Source organism: Camponotus vicinus, unplaced genomic scaffold, assembly GCF_025532165.1.
Source record: "Camponotus vicinus isolate PSW18456_S1 unplaced genomic scaffold, iyCamVici1.0 SCAF_4, whole genome shotgun sequence".
NCBI classification, from domain to species: domain Eukaryota; kingdom Metazoa; phylum Arthropoda; class Insecta; order Hymenoptera; family Formicidae; genus Camponotus; species Camponotus vicinus.
Genome location: NW_028141976.1, coordinates 24,183,651 through 24,207,387, shown reverse-complemented (window position 1 = coordinate 24,207,387; position 23,737 = coordinate 24,183,651). Strand labels below are relative to the sequence as shown.

Sequence of the window (23,737 nt, the reverse complement as noted above, 5' to 3'; positions counted from 1 at the left end):
TCCTTTTATATTTATTTAATTTTATTTTTGCAGTCTCATTTTTGAAGTCTAGTAAATTTTATTTTTGTTACTTATAGTTGCACAATTTTTATTTAGTTTCAGTAGTCAAGATTTATTAGCACATATTTAACATCATAGAGCATTTGCAAATATGTTTGCAATTGATCAGATATCCATTGTTTCTGAAATTTAGCAATAGCGAGTTTCTCTTTCTCACAATAAAGCAAAATTTCCAACTGTTTTAAGTGTGTTTCACACTTTCGCGCTTTGAGCTTAGCATTGTCTCTGTTCACTATGTATTGTTCTTCTGTGAGATAATTGGATTTGAATAATTTGGATAAATCAATATCTGTTTTGTTGCGCATTTCACGTAACATTACAATTGAGGATTTTTCTAGTTTGATGGCTACTATAGATCGCTTTGCATTCAAATATGAATTGTTAATTTTGCTTTTATATTTTTTTACTTCGCTACTGTGAAATAAAAATGTTTTCAATATTATTAATTCACAGAAATGTAAAGTCAAATTAAAAATTAATAAATTTTGAAATATGCTGAAGTCAATTAGCTTACTCATATAAGATACACTCTTGTTTTCTAGAAGTCACGCTTTCCATAATCATTGATAATTGATTGTTTATAGCTATATTTTCTGACAATAATTTGGGTGTAGAACATGGCATATGTTGGCCTATTTCAAGTTGAAACACACTAGCCAAATTCACGACACGATTATATAAATCTTTTTTGAGTCTATATAAACATGTACCATTCATGTATAATTTCAATTTCTTTTCAAATAAGAAAGCAAAATTTATTTATTATACTTTTCTCTGTCAATCCTGAATTTGCGTTTAATTTGACGCAAACTCTCTGCCACCTGCTCTTTTTGATGAATTAAATATTGATTTTTCATATCTAATTTCTTTTCCAGTATATGTTGCATTGATTTATAATCTTCCAAAACGTTAATTTTAGCACCTTTTAATATGTTAAGAAGATTTTAAATAAATAACTAAAAAAACTCAATCACATGGAAAAGATTCTGCGAAATTAATCTTTGAGAGGCTAAAAATATATGATAAATATTTGTGAACAAATTTTAATACATTTAAGAATTATGGCTGAATTCTTGAGTACATAAATTTATAAATGGATGATTAAATAGACCATACAATAAAATTTTCACAAATTATATAAAGAATACAAATTTGATTAAATAAAATTGACAACTACTATGGATCATTAAAATATTAAGAAGTTACTCAGGAGCTTGATTTGTGAAATAAGCATAAATCGGGTTTTTATATTTTTCATCAATGTTTTTAGTTCTTTCAGTGTGAGTGAATTTATCATCAATTCTTGATTTTTGAAGAGTAGCCAATTGATTTTTATATTGCTCTATCTTGACTATATAAAAAGTTAGTTGTGAGTTTAAACTAGATATTTCTTTCCCTTTCTCTTCTTGTAAAGTTTTAATGAAATAATCTGTATCTCCTAAAGTATTTTCCAATTCCTTATTCCGTTCTTCTAATCTATTTAAAAGATTTTATTGTTATATAGAATACTCGAAATTAATTATACTTTTTTAAACACAGCATAAAGTTTTTTTTATATATACATAAAATATATGTATTCTTTTCTTTAATCTTAAAGTTAATTTTAAATTAATACACATCCTAAAAAACTAAAAATATTTTTTTTAATAATTACATTTGAATTCTTTTATTTGATTCTGCAATTTTTAAATCATACAAACATTTTTGCGTGTTAATAATGACGTCTTTTAACTTGGTTCCATCAAAATCGCGTGGCTGAAAACGCGGTGGTAAACTGACATTGCCCTTGTCTTTTCCATGCAGATCCATTTTATTTTGTTCAACAGCTTATTTGTATAACGTTTAGAAAATAAGAGAAATACATTATTTCTACAGATATTTAAATATGTCAAGCCATCAGGTGACATTTGACATGTTGCGCGTTTTATTTGAAAAAGGCACTTATTATTTTTTTATTTGCACGAAACACGAACCGATTGGCTATCGATTTAGAGAATTTCTAGAATACCAAAAAGTTTCAACAATAGTAGAGGTCTAAATACCAGAGAGGCGCCAACTCGTGTCTCCTTCTGATTGGTGGTGAGCTATCCGTGCTTAAGATGGCGGCTACGGTGACAAAGTGGGAGTAAGGGCCTGAGCAGAATGGCTGCCTTAAGATTTTAAGAATATGTTTTATGCCTTAGGTCTTTGTCTTAGGTAACGCACAATACTGTGTGTTATGTCCCGAGTCTTATGTATACGCGAACGTTTGTAAGAAATAAACCTAAGACAAAGACTTAAGGCATAAAACATAGTCTTCAAATTATAAGGCAGCCATTCTGCTCAGGCCCTTAAGGTGAAAGCACATAAAATTGCATAGGCGCATAACCATAAGCATAAAGAAATTGATTGGTCCACAAATATATGCATAAGAAAATGAACCAATCAATTTTCTTATGCTTATGGTTATGTGCTCCTGCAATTTTATGTGCTTTCACCTTTAGTCTCCTTAAAATCTCATTGTAGACGACGCATAAGGCCGGGTTTACAGTAGGTAATTTAAGCTTAAGCCTTAAGAGGTTGACCAACCACAGTCAAGTATGAAGAGAATACTCGGCTGTGATTGATCAGTTTCTTAAGGCTTAAATTATCTATTGTAGATCGGGATTAATTCTCAGCACCATCATCTTTGATAAAATAATTCTTTTTTACTTTTATATATTATTATATAACTGAAAAAATTTATTTGAAAGCTAGGCAACTCAATGAAAAGCTGTAAACTGCAGCCTGCAGCCTCATTTGACCTCATCAGTACAGCACATTTCATTGGTTGTCTAATGCTGCAGTAATTACTTCTTATAAGATCTTATTTTTAATTTTTTAGCAAAATATTTTATTATTAATAAAAATATACAAAGACCTCTTTATTTTATCAACTAACTGTAATGAAATATAACTAAGAAATTACAAGAAAAAAATAAAAACTTATTTGTTTACACGTGACTCTGTCAGAGAAGAATGCGACAATACTTATTTGTTACTTATTAAACACAAACAAAGCCAATGCACGATATCATTTGACAACAGTAGCGGTATCAGCTTTAGTAGCCTCTGTAGAAGTACTTTCCAGAAATTTTGCTTTATCTACATCAGTAGTGTTCACTAAGTATCGCATAGTCACATTTGACTTTATCTTAAAACACAAACCAACATAAATTTTTGTTTTAACATGTTTATACTCCTCCTTGTCAAAAACCTTGAAATACTGTTTATCAATAATTTGTTTAAGAGCATCTTGTGATCTTTCTGTTTCATTTGCCTTGCAATATTTCCATTCAAATATGGCTCCAACTGTTCTAAGAATTACAAGCATGTCAAATTCGTGTTTTCTTCCTCGCTTTTCCTTGGAGATCTTTTGACAGACCGCTCTGTTAGCTTGTGCACTGAAAATTGTACTATTATATGCCAAATAAAAAAGAATGTGATATAACTCTGGCTCATTATATGGAATTGTCGCACCTTCTGAAAAGAGGCCTGAAACTGCATTAACGAGTTCACGAAATGGTTTTTCTTTACTTTTTTCAGTTTCCTCTTCATCATTTGCCATTAATAGCAAATTCCTCAGTGCTTGTATATATTTTTCTATATTTTCAGGCTCGAGTTTATACTTTGTACTAAACATCGATTCACTGTAACATTTACGTTCGATTACGCTCTTTATCTCCCAATTTGGTATCTTCAGACTTACAATGTGCGCATTCTTTTCAACTGCATTCAACAAACCATTATCCCACAGAAGCTGTAAGAAGTAATTCACTTGCGAGGTTTCTAATTTATTCTGTGAATCACAGATTGTCTTTTTCAGTTCCAAAATATTATCAACTGTTGGCTCAGCTAGTTCTATTTGAATGTTCTCATCATCAAGAAGTTTCTCGATTGGCTTTTGTATCTGAGATTTCACAAACAAGTTTCCTAAAATATCCACAAAGCCTGACCTGGCCCAATAGCTATCAAACATTTTTCTCTTTTCTGTAACACTATTTTGCAAATAATTTATGACAGACCAGCTATTGTAAATTCTTGTTTCTTCACTATTTAATATTTGGTATCCATTGTACCACTCTTTGACACCATCAGAATCCTTCACTGCTTGAAATACACTTTTCTCAAATAGACTATCTACTTCCTGTACTGTAAATCCATATACTCCAGAAAAATCATCTCTTTCCAAGAATAGAACATTACCATGATTGCGTAATTCCCAGGAAAATGCTCCAGATAAACGAACAGAGGAATTAAGTAATGCACGCGCCACAATTATTTGATCCTTTAAGCTTACTGACATCAGATGGCTAATAGAATTTAACAGGTATCGCAGGAGTTTATCATCCATGTTCTCTGTAACAGCTTTCATAATGGGCGCGTCGGTCTCGTCTATGAGAATAACAACTTTTTTGTTGAAGTGAGAATACAAGATTTTAGACAAGAATTGCAATCCATATTCTACATTAGTTTGGGACAGTTCTTTCAGCCTATTACGCTCATAATAGTTCAGAAATCTTTCGATACCTTTTATTTTCTTATCTTTAAAACTGCAAGAACCATCAGCAGCTTTTTCAAGAAGGTAAGAATGCTGCTGGAATGCTTGACAAAGAGCTTCCTTCAGTGATTCTAAAATGTCTCCCTTTGTTTCACCTCCTACATCTTTAAGACTCATAAATATCACGGGGTACTGACCACAATGTTCCTTAACGAACTCTGGATGCTCAAAACCTAGCTGCAAATTCATAAACAGCTTGTAATTATCACCATCTTCTGGATTTGAAATTGGCTTTGCATCTTCATTTACTGTTATCTTCAAAAAGTTCTCGAGCATATTCATAAATGTAGTTTTTCCGAAACGGCTCGGGGCTGTTATCCGAATCACAGATGCTCCATATTTAAAGAAACTTTTTATATACTTGCTCTTATCCACAAATGTAAGTTTTGTTTTGACGATCTTAAAATCCGTTGTAGAGAGATCAGCTATATCTGATTCCTTTGGTATCTGTAAACAAAATCAGATAGGCCCCATTAATTTTGCTAATCACACTCAAGATATGCATGAAATATATACCAGCAGTAAAGAGAAGGTCGCAATACCAACAGAACGTGCGAAAGCGCAAGCGAGTACAGATGCAGCCATAGCAGAAAACATGCAAAGAAGGCGAAAAAGAAATTACTTTAGCATATGTCGATCAATAAATTTAACTAATTCTTACCTTGTGGAAGTTGCCTGGCTTATTCTTTGTTCCGTATTTTGTTTCCGTATGATCGACATCACAATTGATAGAGAATTCAGGTACAGTAACACTTCCAATTTTAGCATCGTTAGTTTTAGGTTTGTCATCATCCCTGTTGACAGATCCATCCTCCGTATTCATTCTTCGTCTTTGTCTTTTTTTGTATGGTTCATCCATAAATTGTCTATAACAGAGATATTATCAATGAATAAATAAATTAATAAACATTAATGGCATTATAGCGAATTTTATTGAATTAATACATATAATAAGTATATTGTAAGGGGATGAAAGATAGCTGCGGTTTCCGAGATAGAAACCACGCCGTCAGGTAATGGGCGAGCCGGGAGGGGAATGCCTGATGATAGAGATTTCGGGATAAATAAATACAATAAATGACCCGGAGAATACCGAGATAGAGAACGCTCGGCCAGTTTACCGATGGCTACAGGCCAAACTCGCGACGAGAACAACAATACTGTCCGAGGAACGACCACAATCATAAGGCTTAGACCGGGAAAAATGCGCAATAGCCACCACGTGCAAAGTAACGGCCTCGTGCTCACTGTACGACGACCGGAAAAAAGACTCTCGCCGGTAGTCGTGGTCGCTCATCTCGGGTCGCGCCAAAAACTCTCACAGCCAATCGTCTTGCGCCACGTCAATCACCGTGGCGCACTAGCGCCATCGCAACCGCACGTCAGGGCATCGATCATGTAATTTTGAGCGAAATTTTTCACTTTTCACTTTTTACTCAATGATTTCACGTGAATTTTTCACGAATCACTTTGCGATTATACAGCTAAATGAAAAGTGAAATTACCAAAGGGGGAGACTAAAACCTATAGATTACAAAATTACTAATATTACTAGTGTAAATATGTAAATATATGTATGTAAATATTGTTTTAAATCTGCTGCTCCTGTTTTTTTATTTTCAATTACTTTTTCTTCTGAAATTAATTGAGCAAGGAGCGTCCGTTCCGTTTCCGTATAATGAACATTTTTTTATTCGCAATCCATAATTGCACTTATATATGACACTTTAAATTAGTTGAAGAAAAATTGGTTATGTAAAAAAAAAAGATACTCTCTCTGAAACGATCATATATAGTTATAGCAGACAAATTTGATATTCCCTATTATCTATTAAACCAATCGCTTGGGAATCGTTTGGGCACATTTAGGAATAGATTCTCATAGTTTAGGAAATAATAGTTTATTTATAATTAATTAAAATAAATTGAGCGTATAGTTAGCAGACATAAATATTTAAAAAAAAATTTTTCTTTTAATTAACGTGAAATTATTTGGGAAATATGTCTGTAATGTTTTTAACGTTTGGGAAATAATTATTTCATCTGAAAATCGGTAAATATGTCGATGAAAGGAGCCCGCCTCGACCTCCGGGAACTTAGCCGGGCAACTTCGACTTTTTTAATTTTTTATTTTTTAATCGTTTGTTGGTTAATTTCTTACGCAAGCATGGAGCTGACACACACACACGAGGGGGGGTGCAAGGGGGTCTCCGGCCCCCCACCCGCGCCCACCCCGTCCCCCTCGCTTCGCGTGAAAAGTTGCAAAGTGCCCTGGCAAAAATGAGACGTTTGTTTGGCGTTTACATGAACGTTTGTGGAAGTTCGTCGAGAGTTTAAAAACGATTAGTAAAGAGTTTGTAGAACAAAAATTGCAACACTGCAGCGTTTAAAAGACGTTTGTACGTTATAGCGTAAACGTAAACGTTTGAAAAGTTTGAGTAAACTCTGTACACGAAGATGTATCAACGTTTACTGAACGTACTCTGAAAAATGTTACCTCAGCATTGCAAAACTTTCATGTAACATTATATAAAGAGTTTGTAGAACAAAAATTGCAACACTGCAGCGTTTGATAAGCATTCAAAACCCAACAGCGTTATGTAAGTGCTCTTACAAAGTTTGAAAAGCATATAAACTCTCAGAAAACTCTCACTCAACGGTTGTTAATGCTTTATAAAGTTTCTTATTTTCGCCAGGGCTATCATCAAAGAATTCCGAAGTCTCTTACAATCGGCTTCTTCACTTCCTCTATCCATTCGCAATTTACGAGATTATAAAGTAAAAACTGAAACTCCTAATTTTTATTTTATCCATTTGAAAGTAATTTTAATGAATTATTGAGATTTTTGCGATTAAAATGATATCAAACACGACGTATATCGGATAATTTTTAATTGGTCTGATAATAAAAATTTTGATTATATATTTAACTACGTTTATCCGATTGATACCGTGTTTGTTATTTTAATCGCAAAATTTTCATTATTCCATTAAAATTACTTCTATACCCTTATAAATATATCTTAAAATAATTAACTTATTTATTTGTCATAATTTGTCATCGGCCGCTTGCCAGCGGCAGACTTGATAACGAGATGAGCATGACAGTATATGAGTACGTAAGAGCGAGTGAAACAATAACAGAAGCGAGCGAGATAGTAATAGGAGCGAGCGAGAGAGAAATAGTATGCCAGGCTGCAAGAAAGACTCTATTTCCAAGTCTTCGTTGCTAGTGCTATTGCTATCTCGTTCACTCTTATTGCCATTCCGCTCTCTCTTATTACCTTCTCGCTTGCTCACATAACTCCCGTATACGCTATACACGCGCGCGCGCACACACACCCACACCCACACCCACCCACTCACACACACACACACACACACACACACACACACACACATGTATATAAAACTTTGCTCACTTGAAATATCTACGCTATTTTTACAGATATGAAAAAATTGTAATTACGAAAATTGTACGATTAAAAGGACCATGATATGCTAGTAATATTGTTTTCGTAAGTGGAAGCGTTTTAGAAATTTCAAGATTATCTTCATATTTTTTAATGGAACCATCCTAATTTTTTTATATAAATCGATTCTTCGCAATATTCCGTGTAAAAAGTTATAAAGATAGTATAGTCAAAAATTGAACAGTTAACGAGATATTTGATTCTTTAAGTTGACATAATTTTATATAAATTATAAAATATCTGATAAAATGTTCATTTTTCGATTATTTTACTTTAATAATTTTATGCATAGAATAGTAAGAGGAATCAGTTAATGTAAAAAAAACATATAATTGTTCTTAAGAAAAAATATGTCGCTGCTCATTGCAAATTCATATATAAAAAAAAAAATGTATATATATATATATATATATATATATAGAGAGAGAGAGAGAGAGAGAGAGAGAGAGAGTGAGAGGATCGCAAATTCGTCATTTCTCATTTATATTAAAATTTATTTGATATACGTAAGCACCTTGCTATACAGCACTGGTGCTACCGACATTTTGTGCACGTAGCACGGAATAGAACCAAAAATTGTGCACCTTATATGTTACCCTCTGAGATCATTCGTGCACCTTGGCTTCGTAGTTTAGGTGCACGTTTTTAAGGTCCACAGAGGGCGTATCGCTTTCAGGGATCACCTAAAAGCGGGCCATGACACCTCTCATTCTTCTCTCTGGTCCCATGAAAGGCTGCGTTCAGAAACATCACCCGAGTGCCCCCGGGTATCAGTGGGTGCTTTCCAATTGAGATATCCCTAGACACTTTTATGCACACGGCGACACAAGTCGCGTTCCAATTGCCGTAACTGCCGACACAACTTTACACATCCGTACTCAGCTCGAGGGCTACTAGTCAACTTGTGTAACCTTCTGTTTTCTAGGGACAAATGAAATATGCGGTTGCAAACTGACGGCGGTTATGTTGGCAATTTTCTTTTCTTTTTATCCTTTTTATTTAAAAGACAACCACTGAAGTATATTAAATACAAAAATGAACAATAAAAATATTAAAAGTATCATTGAAGTAAGTAATTCGAATTAATGAGTTTTTGTACAATTAATTTTTTTATTATATTTAATAAATAAAATAAAGTTGTTTCTTTAGCATATTTGCAGATTAGGTATATATTATTACTGATTAAATTTTCATTCATATTTATATATTAATATAATATTATGCATTTATATATTTTATTTATATATTATTTATATATTATATAATATTATGCATATATATATCTATGTATGTTAATAACTTTGCTTCGAATTATTTACAGACTAATTACACAAATTTTACGTGTGCAACATGTTTTTCACTTCATCACCCTCACCATGGATTAAAAAATATCAAGATGGACATGGTTATGAAGAATCCTAACCCTCCACTCGAAAGTCGCACATTAACTTTGTTCCAATTGAGTCGTGCACATCGCTACACTTTGTGCCTTCCTGTGTATGTTGTGTTAAGATGTGTTAAACAATTGGAAAGCACCCATTTTATCCTTGTTGTTCACCGAATGTTAAACAAGGATAAAATGATACCCGGGTCCACTCGGGTGATGTTTTCGAACGCAGCCAAAAAATGGCAGCGTGGCCCCTCTCAGGCTTCTCTCTGGTTTCACCAGTTTCTCTATCTCTTGCATTGTCCACTCATTTAAACCTGTTGCTGGCTCGAATATACTGATCGCCTTTCAGATCAGAAGTGGCCACTTAAACTAAAGGAAGAAGAAGAAGAATGGTTTCACCAATTGCTGGCCTACATATACTGATCGCTCTCTAGATCAGAAGTGGCCATACTAAAAAACCAAAGAAGAAGAAGAAGAAGGAGTTAACAGACGGTGGATCGCTAATTCATCCTCAGCATGTCGTATTGCACGCATGTTCTTCGTGCACAGGTAAAGACGAGAGGAGACTCGAAGATCCACGAGAATCGCGAGAGACCCGAGAAGGAACGCGCGAGCACTGGAATGAGTTTCCTCCTTTTCAGAGGTCAATACTATTTGACCCCTGATGATTGACGCAGCCTTTACGATCTATTTGTAACTCGAGACTCTTCCTAACCGATGACGCGAGTGATTAACATTTACATTGTCCGGAGTGCGCGAGATGATCTTCCCGCGATCAAGGTCTTTTGTTGCTCCGATTTTTCGGAGTAATTTTTCGATGTACGAGCTGGAAAATCGGCCATTGGGAGAGAAAAGGGCGCGATGGACGCTCCGATGCTCGATGTGAACGAACGTCTCGAAATTCGTAAATTTGAGTGAATCCAAAAATGAGGAATCCTGCAAGATGAAACATAAGACATTACGTAATCACGTGCCAAACTGCGCGTATATATCGCTATCTTTTCGAGGACATTATATTCAACGTGTATCATGTGGCGCAGGTGTGTGAGGAGCGCGAGATTAAAAGTTGGGTTTCAAGATGGTGGGGAAGAAGTCGTCAAGATAAAAAAATGTATGCTAAGGTGAAGAAAAATAGCGTCAAACTTATTGCACGTCGACGCGCCTGGCTGCGAAATATCGCGTTATTATTGTTATGTTGTGCACTGTCGAGGGTTATCGTTATTTATTATCCCAACGTATTCATTACACGGCTTATCTATGACGAAAGAATATCTCAAATGCATCAAATGTCAAGCATCTCGGGTCTAATTACGGGCAATTGTGATCAGAAATAAACAGCGTTGCGTAGCATATACGACAAAAATTTTGGCCGGCACGTGCTAATCAATACCATTTACTTCTGGATGTATACACCTGTCAAACATATTCAAAAAATATTCAGCGGATAATTCGACATGATTTTGCTTGAAGATGTCTTTAAGATTCTGTTCACTTTGCAGAACTTGTCCGCTTTAGCGGCGGACGTACAGCAACGATGCTTCAGCGCGAGTCTCTTGAGCTTCGCCGCTACCAAAGTAGCAATGTCCAAGTTCGACTCGACCAGTTATCTGCCCTATGACAAGCTAGAAGAAAATCTCAAAGTAGTTAAAAAGAGGTATGAAGAGAAAGAAAAATAAAAACTGCTCTTGTATCTCCTTCTTAAATTATTATTTGTTTCCAGATTGAATCGGCCACTGACTCTAACCGAGAAAGTTCTCTATTCTCACCTCGATGAATCTGCTAAGCAAGAGATTGTCCGTGGTATCAGCTATCTCCGATTGCGACCGGATTGCGTGGCTATGCAGGATGCGACCGCGCAAATGGAAATGTTGCAATTCATCAGTTCTGGTATTACTAATCATTGATGTTCAATACTTCATCAACGTGAGGCTTTTAGGGATTATCGCGATACCGAATAGAGAATCTTTTTCTTTTTCTTTCTCTCTCAGGTATACCCAATGTGGCAGTATCCACCACCATCCATTGCGATCATTTGATCGAGGCGCAAATCGGCGGCGATCAAGATCTCAAACGTGCCAAGGACATCAACAAGGAAGTCTACAATTTCTTAAAAATAGCTGGGGCTAAGTACGGCGTGGACTTTTGGAATCCCGGCTCCGGCATCATTCATCAAATTATCCTCGAGAATTATGCCTTTCCGGGTTTACTGATGATCGGCACTGATACCGATTCGCACACGCCGAACGGTGGCGGTCTAGGTTGCCTGTGCATCGGCGTCGGCGGTGCCGATGCCGTCGACGTTATGGCGAACATCCCGTGGGAGCTCAAGTGTCCCAAGGTGATCGGCGTGAAGCTGACGGGCGAGCTCAAAGGTAGGACCAGCCCCAAGGACATCATTCTGAAAGTGGCCGGTATTCTCACCGTCAAGAGCGGTACAGGTGCCATCGTGGAATATTTCGATCCAGGCGTCGACAGCATCAGCTGTACCGGGATGGCCACCATTTGCAACATGGGCGCCGAGATTGGCGCCACAACCTCGATCTTCCCGTATAATTACAGGATGCAGGATTATCTGAAGGCGACTGGACGCTCGGAAATCGCCGGAGCCGCCGATCAACACAAGAGTCTGTTGACGGCGGATTCTAACGCCAAGTACGATCAGATCATCGAATTGGATTTGTCCACGTTGGAACCGCATGTAAACGGACCCTTTACACCCGACTTGGCTCATCCGATCTCTAAACTAGGTAATTAAAGTGTTCGAAACTTGAAAAAAGATCTATTTTTTTAACTGTGTCTTTTAAAAATATATATATATATAAACGCATACATGATAGGCGAGGCTGCAAAGAAATACGGCTGGCCCAATGAAATCAAGGTCGGCCTGATCGGTTCCTGCACCAACAACTCCTACGAAGTTATGGGTCGATGCGCAAACCAATCAACTACAACCAGATTGCTTTGTTCGACTTTGTTAACTCAGCATTCAACAACAACCAGAGCATTTTGTTCATCTCATTTGTCTGAAAATCAAGAACTAAAAAAAGAAAATCAAGAACTAAAAGAAGAAATTCAAGAACTAGAAAAAATAAATCGACAATTCACAAATATTTACCACTTATTGGAACTAAGAGAAGAGGCACCCGATATAATAAAGCTGATTGAAAAATACCTGTTCAAATACAAGAAATGCCCGCCGTTTAAATCTTTGATAGAACTTACGAAAGTTACAGAAGAGGACGCATTCCTTCTTACTGAAGATGAAATCACACAACTGAAGCTTTTGAAAGACAAACTTGAAAAAATAGGATGGTCAATTGAGTCTATTGAAGAAGATATTAAGTTTATCATAAATGGAAATTTTATGCGAGGCTGCCAAGAAGATTGACTGGCCAAACGAATCAAGGCCGGCTTGATTGGTTCCCGCACCAATAGCTCCTACGAAGACATGGATCGATGCGCAAACGATCGCTAAGCAGGCTCTGAAGCATGGTTTGAAGGCAAAATCCGCATTCAATGTTACTCCTGGATCCGAGCAAATCCGCGCGACCATCGAGCGCGATGGAATTGTAAGTTTTCCCCATTTGTATAAGTACCACCCTGGCAAAAATGAGACGTTTGTTTGGCGTTTACATGAACGTTTGTTGAAGTTCGTCGAGAGTTTAAAAACGATTAGTAAAGAGTTTGTAGAACAAAAATTGCAACACTGCAGCGTTTAAAAGACGTTTGTACGTTATAGCGTAATCGTAAACGTTTGAAAAGTCTGAGTAAACTCTGTACACGAAGATGTATCAACGTTTACTGAACGTACTCTGAAAAATGTTACCTCAGCATTGCAAAACTTTCATGTAACATTATATAAAGAGTTTGTAGAACAAAAATTGCAACACTGCAGCGTTTGATAAGCATTCAAAACCCAACAGCGTTATGTAAGTGCTCTTACAAAGTTTGAAAAGCATATAAACTCTCAGAAAACCCTCACTCAACGGTTGTTAACGCTTTATAAAGTTTCTTATTTTCGCCAGGGCATAAACTTACAAGACTCAATATCGTTTTATTATAACAGTTACACATCTCTTCTTCAACTCAATATGATTTTTCATAAAGATGATTTTCTCTAGAAAATAAACATAAGATAAACGTTCTCATCAATATTGTTGCGATGAGGGCGATCAGCTCCTAAAAAGTTATATAATTATTATACTAAAATTGATGTCATTATTATAAAAACTTACTCATTATACATTTAAATAAATTGGTATTTCTAAATGCTATTTTCGGCTGCGCGTCATCCTTTCTTTTGAAGTTTTCCCTTGATAAATGAAAAATGTAGCCAACTGATTACTCATGAATCTTTTTAAAATATTTTGAATCAATTCATGCGTCTCTGAACCACCAATAGATTTCATAAATTTAATCTACAAGATAAGAATAATGTTAAAAGAATAAGCAGTTCATTTAATGATAGATTAATGATAGAGTTTTGTTATAAAGGATACAAAAAATAAATGAATAAATGTAACAAAATAATTTAAACATTATAAAAAGAAGGAAGAGTATTCTATAAAAAAGAGGACTATTGCTGGAGATTCAGATCACAGATTCTACGCAAACTGTGCAAGCTTTGTTAATTATTTTTCATTTATATTGTAGTTATACATATACGTAAGTAAGATAATAAAAGTAGAACAGTAAAATATTTGGAATAGATAAGAGAATAGATAATTCATAGAAGTTTTATTCTTTATTAAAAATATTAGGCAACACATCTAGCTCTGTAATCTGGAGATACACGATACTTACTAAAAAGTATAAAGTCTTGTTTCAAATTTACTAAACTTTTGCACTTCTCCTACACTTTTAGTATTTAAAACCATGCAAAGTATTTTGTGTATGCTAAATGTAAAATGAAAAAATAAACTTTTATAACATAAAAAATAATGCTTTCCACTTATCCCAGCACAATTCATATATTTTATATCCAAAAAAAACCTTACAAAGGTAAAAAAAAATATGCCAAGTACATAAAAAATATTCCACCTTATATGCAACAAAACGTTTAATAAAAAAATATCCCTAAAAATAATTTATAAAAAATTTTCCCTCAAAAAATATATATAATTTTCCTAAAAAAAAAATCAAAACTAAATATGAAATCAATAATTAATTAGCAAAGTACATTGAAGCAATTGATAGGATTTGTAATTTGAAATATTTGTCATAAATATTTAATCTTGCATTTATGTATTATAGATTCTCGACAAAATGAAAAAGATTTTCAAAATAAGTTCAATACTTTGTATGATATAATAATATATAAAAATACATTATTACGTGCGATCCAAATAAATATTTGTACAATATATGAAATAGCACTAATATATTGCGAATTTTATAATGCAGAATACAAATAGTAAGTCATAAAACTATTTAACACTTATTGCAATAACATCGATTGCATTAATCACCAATTTTGAATTTAAAAGAGAAAAACTAATCGACTTTTTTTAAGATCATAAGTCTTACTAAATAAACCTGGAACTAAAGGATTTAAGAAAATTTACATACAAAAATTTGAGCCGAGTCGTATTATAATTTACACATTTTTATTATTAGAAAATATTTAATTTTGAAATTAATCATAAGCTTTGCCAAGTAAATTCGGAACTAAGAAAATTAAGACCGAAACGGCTTAAAACTTATTGCACGTCGACGCGCCTGGCTGGGAAATATCGCGTTATTATTGTTATGCTGTGCACTGTCGAGGGTTATCGTTATTTATTATCCCAACGTATTCATTACACGGCTTATCTATGTCGAAAGAATATCTCAAATACATCAAATGTCAAGCATCTCGGGTCTAATTACGGGTAATTGTGATCAGAAATAAACAGCGTTGCGTAGCATATGCGACAAAAATTTTGGCCGGCACGTGCTAAATACCATTTACTTTTGGATGTATATGTATACACCTGTCAAACATATTCAAAAAATGTTCAGCGGATAATTCGACTTGATTTTGCTTGAAGATGTCTTTAAGATTCTGTTCACTTTGCAGAAATTGTCCGCTTCAGCGGCGGACGTACAGCAACGATGCTTCAGCGCGAGTCCCTTGAGCTTCGCCGCCACCAAAGTAGCAATGTCCAAGTCCGACTCGATCAGTTATCTGCCCTATGACAAGCTAGAAGAAAATCTCAAAGTAGTTAAAAAGAGGTATGAAGAGAAAGAAAAATAAAAAGTACTCTTGTATCTCCTTCTTAAATTATTATTTGTTTCCAGATTGAATCGGCTGCTGACTCTATCCGAGAAAGTTCTCTATTCTCACCTCGATGAATCTGCTAAGCAAGAGATTGTCCGTGGTATCAGCTATCTCCGATTGCGACCGGATTGCGTGGCTATGCAGGATGCGACCGCGCAAATGGCAATGTTGCAATTCATCAGTTCTGGTATTACTAATCATTGACGTTCAATACTTCATCAAGGTGAGGCTTTTAGGGATTATCGCGATACCGAATAGAGAATCTTTTTCTTTTTCTTTCTCTCTCAAGTCTACCCAAGGTGGCAGCATCCACCACCATCCATTGCGATCATTTGATCGAGGCGCAAATCGGCGGCGATCATGATCTCAAACGTGCCAAGGACATCAACAAGGAAGTCTACAATTTCTTAAAAACAGCTGGCGCTAAGTACGGCGTGGACTTTTGGAATCCCGGCTCCGGCATCATTCATCAAATTATCCTCGAGAATTATGCCTTTCCGGGTTTACTGATGATCGGCACTGATACCGATTCGCACACGCCGAACGGTGGCGGTCTAGGTTGCCTGTGCATCGGCGTCGGCGGTGCCGATGCCGTCGACGTTATGGCGAACATCCCGTGGGAGCTCGTGTCCCAAGGTGATCGGCGTGAAGCTGACGGGCGAGCTCAAAGGTAGGACCAGCCCGAAGGACATCGTTCTGAAAGTGGCCGGTATTCTCACCGTCAAGAGTGATACAGGTGCCATCGTGGAATATTTCGGTCCAGGCGTCGACAGTATTAGCTGCACCGGGATGGCCACCATTTGCAACATGGGCGCCGAGATCGGCGCCACCACCTCGATCTTCCCGTATAATTACAGGATGCAGGATTATCTGAAGGCGACTGGACGCTCGGAAATCGTCGGAGCCGCCGATCAACACAAGAGTCTGTTGACGGCGGATTCTAACGCCAAGTACGATCAGATCATCGAATTGGATCTGTCCACGTTGGAACCGCATGTAAATGGACCCTTTACACCCGACTTGGCTCATCCGATCTCTAAACTAGGTAATTACCCATATAGCACAGAAGTTTGCATCAACATTGCTGCAATGTTACAACATTGCACATTGCAATGTAATGTGGCAGAGATATTATTTTGTAATATTACTTTGGCAATATTGCAGCAACATTTTAACATAACGAAAATGTATAACATGTGTTTCTTTTCTTGCCGCTACGTGGTGACACCAAACTTAACTAACTCGTATTCGAATTTTCGTCTAAAGTGGATATAAGGTCTGCAAAGGACTAATGCAGTAATTATATTTCTTGTCTTGAGTCGGTTTAATTTCTAATAAATTGACTTGTTTTATTTAATATTCTGAATTCTAATAAGGGATCTAGATTATTAAACAAATAATTTATTTAATAATCAGGATCCCTCGTTGGGATTCAGAATATTAAACAGATTTTTCTTCACTGAATGGATAAATGAGAAATAGTTCATTTATTGCACGTATTAAAATATTCTGGTGTTGAGGGTATGTAAAATAATTGTATGTATATTATTGAGATAAATACTTAATAAGAAACATTTATAGATAAAAATTAATTATTAATAAATTTATTAATAAAAAACACCAATAGATATTTTTTTAAAAGCTTGAAATTTTTTTAAAGGGAAATGTTTTTTTCCTATCTTTCTTAAAGATTTTTTAAATATTTTTAAAGTTTATTTATTAAATTTAAAACGGTTTGCTTTTGTAGCAAAACATACGTTTTAATATTACAAATACATTGCACCGTAACATTATTACAATCTTACATTGCAATATTCCTAAAAGCGGACATTTTAACGTTGCTGCAATCCCACAGCAATGGTGCAGCAACATTTTGCAGTGAATTTGCAATGTTGCAATATTGCGGTGAAAGATTACTGCAATGTGTATGCAATCTTTGTGTGCTGTATGGGTTAAAGTGTTCGAAACTTGAAAAAAGATCTATTTTTTTTAGCTGTGTCTTTTAAATATATATATATATATATATATATATATATATATATATGTATGTATGTATAAACGCATACATGATAGGCGAGGCTGCAAAAAAAAACGGCTGACCCAACGAAATCAAGGTTGGCGTGATCGGTTCCTGCACCAATAACTCCTACGAAGACATGGGTCGATGCGCAAACCAGTCAACTACAACCAGATTGCTTTGTTCGACTTTGTTAACTCAGCATTCAACAACAACCAGAGCATTTTGTACATCTCAATTGTCTGAAAATCAAGAACTAAAAAAAGAAAATCAAGAACTAAAAAAGAAATTCAAGAACTAAAGAAAGAAATTCAAGAACTAAAAAAAGAAAATCAAGAACTAAAGAAAGAAAATCAAGAACTAAAAAAAGAAATTCAAAAACTAAAAAAAGATCAAGAACTAAAAAAAGAACATCAAGATATAAAAAAAATAGGACAAACATGTAAAAATGTTTCCGACATATTGGAACTAAGAGAAGAAGCACACAATATAATAAAGCTGATTAAAAAATACATATTTAAATATAGGAAATGCCCGCCGTTTACATCTTTGGTAGAATTTAAAAAAGCTACAGAAAATGGAGAGGATGAATATCTTCTTACTGAAGACGAAATCAAACAGCTGAAGGTTTTCGAAAACAAAACTTGAAGAAATAGGATTGTCAATTGAGTCTCTTGAGGAAGGAGTTAGGTTTGTTATTAAAAATGGAAATGTTATAGCCCATCCAAAATTAGGCCAGTTTAAAGCTATTATTACAGAGTATAACGATTGCGAACTTTCGTTAGGGAAAATAAAAATTATACTTATTGCAACGAAAAATATTTTGCTGCCAACTTTATGAATAATAATGTCATTTATAAACGTTCTCTTTCTCTCTCTCTCTCTCTCTCTTAGAGGAAAAGTGACGTTTCCGGGCCACTGAAAATTTCAAATTTATTTTCGCTAACTCATCGATGATCGGGTTGGAAAGAGTTTTGCTAAACACAATGGAAGGCCAACACAATGAAAACTAGAGATTTTCTATGAATCAATGAATAATGTAGTACACTCGACTCTTTCTCAGTGTTTCTTTTGTGCTGTAATACGTCTGGATTACAGAAGACAAAAATATTTTGCGTAAAAACTAAAATTCAAAAATAGGTATTTTTACAGCATATATATTCAATGTCAAAATTAGATTTTCTTCCGCGTGCTTTATTCGAACAATACCTTTTCTCGTGATGTCCCGTTTTCAAAAGCAAATGGCATACCCCGTATCCCCTAATGACGTCATGACCGAATAAATCCTATCCATAGATCAACATAACAAGCTGCGGCCCTGTAACAAATATGCATATCCCACTCTTTCTATTTATAATTTAGAAAATGTAACATGTGATACAAGTAGAAAAATTTTTTACTTTTTGTATTTTTTATATAATTTTTCAAGTAACGAAAACAATTTTAATCGATTTTTATATCCGTGTGGATTTGTACTTTTGAACGTAATGTCCAGAGGAAAATTTCAAACGGCGAGGTTCCTCGGATCATTGCTACACTTACACATTTGCGTCAAACCTTCTTCGATTCCCTGTACAAAATATATATAACTAAAATAAATAATTTAAACTATCAATATAAATTTTTGTGTCTTATTTGCCTCTGCAAATTAAATATTATAACGGAACCTAATATTCTTTTTACCTCTTATAACTTTTTACCTCTTTTTCGGAGCATCTTCAGTAATAAAATAATATTTTACATATGAAAATGTCACAAAAATGAATATTGAATACATGTATAATATTTAGGGCCTGAGCAGAATGGCTGCCTTATAATTTTAAGACTATGTTTTATGCCTTAGGTCTTTGTCTTAGGTAACGCACTGCGTTACCTAAGACAAAGACCTAAGGCATAAAACATAGTCTTAAAATTATAAGGCAGCCATTCTGCTCAGGCCCTTAATTATAATTTTAAGACAATGGGTCTGTTCTTTTCAGCTGCACTGCTGCACTAGTGCAATAAGTTAGAAAGAGACAAACATACTTTCTTTCACTCTAACTAATTGCACTAGTGCAGCAGTGTAGCTGAAAAGAACAGACCCTATGTTTTATGCCTTAGGTTTTTGTCTTAGGACCTGAGCAGAATGGCTGCCTTAAGATTTTAAGACTATGTTTTATGCCTTAGGTCTTTGTCTTATAGCGTTTTCGATTGGGGTGCACTGGCTGCACTGAGTGTCAGGCGCGTGTTCAATTGGCAGTGCCAATGCGCACTTGGCTAGTGTTGCGTGTTCGTTTGAACGCACAACACTTGTATAGTGCGCACTCAGTGCGCACTAAGTGGCACGAGATATTTTGACGGTGCCAGTTTAGTGCACTGGATGTATGCAAGCAGTAGGGCATTCTTTTGAACAATAACGAACGAAAATTCGACAAAATGAGCAATTCGGATTTGGCTCTCTTTAATATTTTGGAGACATTTTTGGAATCTTCTTCTAGTTCAAGCGAGGAAGAAGAAATAATTACAATTCTTCGAACTAGAAGAATAATTCCAAAAACTGTAAATTACGTAGCATGTGTGAAAAACATGGATAATGACACCGTAAGTGTTATATCTTTTTATATAAACATCGAACCTATACCCTTTTTTAAAATATAATTAATGTACAATGTAATACAAGAGCATTTTTATACTGAATAATAATAATTTTTATATTTGTCATAGTTCTGCAGGCATTTCAGAATGTGTCCAGAAACATGTGAACAATTAATAGATGGTTTTCAGCAATCAGATTTCTTTCCAAAAAATGAAATGCATGGTGGTAGATCAGCAGTTTCTGCTGAAAAGCATATTTTATCTTTTTTGTGGTTAGTGCAGCATAAAACAGTTCCTTTTAATAATTATAATTGTATAAAAATTGATATAATATATTTTACAGGTTTGCAGGAAACAAATCATCGATGCGAGATGTAGCAGATCGATTCGATACAGCTATTTCAACCTGCGAAACGATTTTATCAAGGGTTATGAATTATCTTTTAAGCATAGCGAAAGATGTTATACAGTTTCCCAATAATAACGAAGAAAAAGATGAGCTGGCTTATCGTTTTTCAAAGGTTACATCTTAAATAAAAGAGAGAAAATTACTTCTAATTATTATTGAATTGTTATAAATTAAAATAATAAATAATTATTTCTTTTCAGATATCAGGTTTTCCAAATGTATTAGGATGTATTGATGGATCGTATATAAACATTCGAACTCCTAAGTATAAAATAAGATCTACTTACGCTAATCGACATGACAAAACGAGTCTTGTATTACAAGGAATTTGTGATGATAAGAAGAGATTTATTGACGCCTTCACTGGAGTGGCTGGCAAACTTCACGATAGCAGGACATTCACATTATCCTTCATAAGCAAAAATATTAGTGGTATATGTCAAAATGGAAAGTATCACTTGTTAGGCGATAGTGCTTACCCAATAAGGGAATATCTTTTAACACCTTATAAAGATTATGGAAATCTTATTCGATCACAAAGAATATATAACAAAAAGCTTTGTGGAACTAGAGTGCTTATCGAAAATGCATTTGGCTTGTTAAAGTCGCGATTTCGTCAGTTAATAGAATTACAATTTCACGATGTCAAAAAAATGTCAAAATTTATAATGGCATGTTGCGTATTGCACAATTTGTGTATTGATTTGAAGGATTCATTCGACATAGAATTAATAAACGAGCCCAATAATGATGAAATATTTAATATCGATGATCCCCAAGTTTTGGGAGAAATAGAAGCAAAAAGAAGAGGAGAGCAGAAGAGAAATGAAATATGCGAGTCATTTGATAATAGTTAATAGTAAATTCTTATTCTATTATTAATGCCTTAATTTGTGTAACAGTCTTTAAATTAAAATAAAATAAAAAATAATAGTAATGAACACAAAACATGACACAATATTAAGTTTGGTAGAATATTTGGAAATAATGCAAGTACTTTGGTACAATATTTGGAAGTAATACCGTTTACTCGGCTAACCCTGAAGGGGTTTACATATATATAAATGTATATAACTTTTTCGTTGAAAGTGTTTGGAATGTTATATTATTCACTTTTCTTTTCGTAATATTTCTCACAAAATTGTTTAAACAACTCAAGTTTTTCTCGATGTCTTCGTTCTCTACCTTCTTCTTTCTTTTCATGTATTTCCTTCAAAGTGTCTTCGACACTTCGATTCTTATTAGAAATCTTCTTTTTCTTAGCATTTGTCTCTTTATCAGAAACGTTTTCTTTGGTTTCATTTCCAAGATTAGATAATGTTCGTTTCTTGTTTACAACTAGATGTTTGGCGTCCATTAAAACCTATATTTATACACAAATAATGTTAAAATTATAAAATATAATTAAAAATTTATAAAATTGATTACATGATTTAAAATTAAAATTATACCTCAGGTTCTATGCTATCATCTAATCCTACAATTCCTGATAATTCATTTTCATAAGGAACAGTCATTTTACTCCGCCCTGTACTTTTGTTGTTATCGATTGCCTTCTTCTTTCGTTTCATGGTTTTATACCGATGGTTTTATACCGATTTTCACATTGCAGAGATGTTTTGGACACACCAAGAATATTTTTTAAGTCCATTGCTATTTTCTCCCACATAGTTTTCTTTGTTTTAAATTCTTTCATCGGACCAATCATAACCATGTATTGACCATATTTATCTAGGAGTAATTTCGTTTCACCTTCACTCCATTCTGCCAAATCTTAAAATATTTATATTATTAGACCTTCATTGCATTGATAAATGTCTATTATAATTTATTTACCAAAAATATATTACTTTTGCTATTATCAGTCTCGTCTACTTCTGAATTTTCTTGCGATTCCTGAACATTGCTACATCCAGCCTGGGATTCACAATTGTTAGTTTCTGAATCGGGATGATCACAATTAATATGATTCAATATAGTCTTATATGATCCAACAATTTCACAGAAACTGCACTCGACATTTATTTTTTCCATTATGCTTTCAATCCTAAATGAATAATATCAAATATTAGTAAAAACTCAAAGATTAGATTAAAATTTTTTTATTTGTGCCATTGCATGTAATAATTTATTGCATGTAAGTGTGTACAATTATTGATAAATACGTGATATTCTTGATCATCTTCTATATTATTTAATTACATATAGTAAAAATCATTACTTAACTGAACACGAGATGTCGAGGTTACTTTTTCGTTCTTCCCGCGATTTAGTCAACTCAAGTGGCACTGAAAATTTCGGCGTGTTTTTTTTCACCTGCACTATTCAGTGCAACCCATGGAACTTGTCCAGTGTTCGTGTGAACTGAGTGCGCACTGGTGCGCACTAACTTTTTCCCAATCGAAAACGCTATTAGGTAACGCACAATACTGTGTGTTATGTCTCGAGTCTTATGTATACGCGAACGTTTATTTCTTAGGGCCTGAGCAGAATGGCTGCCTTAAGATTTTAAGACTATGTTTTATGCCTTATGTTTTTGTCTTAGGTAACACACAGTATTGTGCGTTACCTAAGACAAAGACTTAAGGCATAAAACATAGTCTTAAAATTATAAGGCAGCCATTCTGCTCAGGCCCTAAGACTCGAGACATAACACACAGTATTGTGCGTTACCTAAGACAAAGACTTAAAGTATAAAACATAGTCTTAAAATTATAAGGCAGCCATTCTGCTCAGGGGGCCTATTACGGTTTTTGAAACGAAGTGAAAATAACAAAAGTGAGGAAATTTACTAGAGTATCTACAATTTCATTTGTCGAAATCTAGTAAATTTGTTCACTTTTGTAATTTTCACCTCGCTTCAAGAACCATAATAGGCACCCAGGCCCTTTTTGTCTCCTTATGCGTCGTCTACAATGAGATTTTAAGGAGACTTAAGGCGTAAGATTTAAGAAATTGACCAATCACAGTCGAGTA

General features: G+C 34.5%; 4 protein-coding genes and 2 pseudogenes across 15 annotated transcripts; 2 read left to right on the top strand and 4 right to left on the bottom strand.

Annotated features, from left to right (window-relative positions):
• Positions 1-11: 11 nt before the first annotated feature.
• Positions 12-2,321, bottom strand: LOC145970158 (uncharacterized). Of its 4 annotated transcripts, none has more exons than XM_083096676.1 (5): positions 1,715-2,321; positions 1,267-1,536; positions 829-982; positions 575-712; positions 12-474 (listed from the first exon to the last, which is right to left on the bottom strand). In XM_083096676.1, the coding sequence occupies exons 2-5, from the start codon at positions 1,355-1,357 to the stop codon at positions 99-101; spliced, it is 759 nt and encodes a 252-aa protein (XP_082952802.1). In that variant the 5' UTR covers positions 1,358-1,536; positions 1,715-2,321; the 3' UTR covers positions 12-98. The 4 variants fall into 4 exon arrangements, with proteins under 4 accessions (XP_082952802.1, XP_082952803.1, XP_082952800.1 ...); XM_083096677.1 differs by having other exon boundaries at positions 13-474; positions 575-754; positions 1,238-1,536; positions 1,715-2,319; XM_083096674.1 differs by having other exon boundaries at positions 13-474; positions 575-754; positions 1,715-2,318.
• A 627-nt stretch (positions 2,322-2,948) lies between these two features.
• Positions 2,949-5,951, bottom strand: LOC145971203 (uncharacterized). Of its 5 annotated transcripts, XM_083098611.1 has the most exons (4): positions 5,761-5,951; positions 5,301-5,505; positions 4,609-5,086; positions 2,949-4,473 (listed from the first exon to the last, which is right to left on the bottom strand). In XM_083098611.1, the coding sequence occupies exons 1-4, from the start codon at positions 5,934-5,936 to the stop codon at positions 3,113-3,115; spliced, it is 2,220 nt and encodes a 739-aa protein (XP_082954737.1). In that variant the 5' UTR covers positions 5,937-5,951; the 3' UTR covers positions 2,949-3,112. The 5 variants fall into 5 exon arrangements, with proteins under 5 accessions (XP_082954737.1, XP_082954734.1, XP_082954735.1 ...); XM_083098608.1 differs by having other exon boundaries at positions 2,949-5,086; XM_083098609.1 differs by having other exon boundaries at positions 2,949-5,077.
• Positions 5,952-9,440: 3,489 nt separating this feature from the next.
• Positions 9,441-13,776, top strand: LOC145971204 (aconitate hydratase, mitochondrial-like). Of its 3 annotated transcripts, none has more exons than XM_083098614.1 (5): positions 9,441-10,623; positions 11,002-11,156; positions 11,223-11,389; positions 11,491-12,249; positions 12,340-13,776. In XM_083098614.1, exons 1-5 carry the CDS (start codon positions 10,612-10,614, stop codon positions 12,888-12,890), a joined length of 1,644 nt encoding a protein of 547 aa, XP_082954740.1. In that variant the 5' UTR covers positions 9,441-10,611; the 3' UTR covers positions 12,891-13,776. The 3 variants fall into 3 exon arrangements, with proteins under 3 accessions (XP_082954740.1, XP_082954739.1, XP_082954741.1); XM_083098613.1 differs by having other exon boundaries at positions 9,442-10,051; XM_083098615.1 differs by having other exon boundaries at positions 9,442-10,613.
• LOC145971206 (aconitate hydratase, mitochondrial-like) lies at positions 12,919-19,399 on the top strand (annotated as a pseudogene). Its single transcript, XR_014438801.1, has 5 exons — positions 12,919-13,071; positions 15,561-15,715; positions 15,782-15,948; positions 16,050-16,806; positions 17,835-19,399. The product of XR_014438801.1 is annotated as an aconitate hydratase, mitochondrial-like (transcript).
• Positions 14,229-20,159, bottom strand: LOC145970688 (B9 domain-containing protein 1-like; annotated as a pseudogene).
• Positions 20,160-20,694: 535 nt separating this feature from the next.
• On the bottom strand, positions 20,695-23,331 carry LOC145971205 (uncharacterized). 2 transcript variants are annotated; one of them, XR_014438800.1, is made up of 4 exons: positions 22,988-23,325; positions 22,612-22,808; positions 22,213-22,534; positions 20,695-22,124 (listed from the first exon to the last, which is right to left on the bottom strand). XR_014438800.1 is itself a non-coding variant. In XM_083098616.1 (4 exons), exons 3-4 carry the CDS (start codon positions 22,330-22,332, stop codon positions 21,867-21,869), a joined length of 378 nt encoding a protein of 125 aa, XP_082954742.1. In that variant the 5' UTR covers positions 22,333-22,534; positions 22,612-22,808; positions 22,988-23,331; the 3' UTR covers positions 20,695-21,866. The 2 variants fall into 2 exon arrangements, 1 of the variants encoding a protein (XP_082954742.1); XM_083098616.1 differs by having other exon boundaries at positions 22,988-23,331.
• Positions 23,332-23,737: the final 406 nt, after the last annotated feature.

What these genes read in the sequence shown, in the direction of transcription:
- LOC145970158 (XM_083096674.1), bottom strand. Translation starts at nt 1,357, where the DNA reads ATGATAAATTCACTCACACTGAAAGAACTAAAAACATTGATGAAAAAT. An exon ending in TTCAGGATTGACAGAGAAAA is followed by an intron (nt 755 to 828) that starts GTATAATAAATA and finishes ATGTTTATATAG; the next exon opens with ACTCAAAAAAGATTTATATA. An exon ending in CAAGAGTGTATCTTATATGA is followed by an intron (nt 475 to 574) that starts GTAAGCTAATTG and finishes TTTATTTCACAG; the next exon opens with TAGCGAAGTAAAAAAATATA.
- LOC145971204 (XM_083098613.1), top strand. Translation starts at nt 10,019, where the DNA reads ATGTCGTATTGCACGCATGTTCTTCGTGCACAG. An exon ending in CGCATGTTCTTCGTGCACAG is followed by an intron (nt 10,052 to 11,001) that starts GTAAAGACGAGA and finishes TTCACTTTGCAG; the next exon opens with AACTTGTCCGCTTTAGCGGC. An exon ending in GTTGCAATTCATCAGTTCTG is followed by an intron (nt 11,390 to 11,490) that starts GTATTACTAATC and finishes TTTCTCTCTCAG; the next exon opens with GTATACCCAATGTGGCAGTA.
- LOC145971205 (XM_083098616.1), bottom strand. Translation starts at nt 22,332, where the DNA reads ATGAAACGAAAGAAGAAGGCAATCGATAACAACAAAAGTACAGGGCGG. An exon ending in ATGATAGCATAGAACCTGAG is followed by an intron (nt 22,125 to 22,212) that starts GTATAATTTTAA and finishes GTATAAATATAG; the next exon opens with GTTTTAATGGACGCCAAACA.
- LOC145971203 (XM_083098608.1), bottom strand. Translation starts at nt 5,936, where the DNA reads ATGAGCGACCACGACTACCGGCGAGAGTCTTTTTTCCGGTCGTCGTAC. An exon ending in AGTTTGGCCTGTAGCCATCG is followed by an intron (nt 5,506 to 5,760) that starts GTAAACTGGCCG and finishes TCTCTGTTATAG; the next exon opens with ACAATTTATGGATGAACCAT. An exon ending in AGCCAGGCAACTTCCACAAG is followed by an intron (nt 5,087 to 5,300) that starts GTAAGAATTAGT and finishes TTTTGTTTACAG; the next exon opens with ATACCAAAGGAATCAGATAT.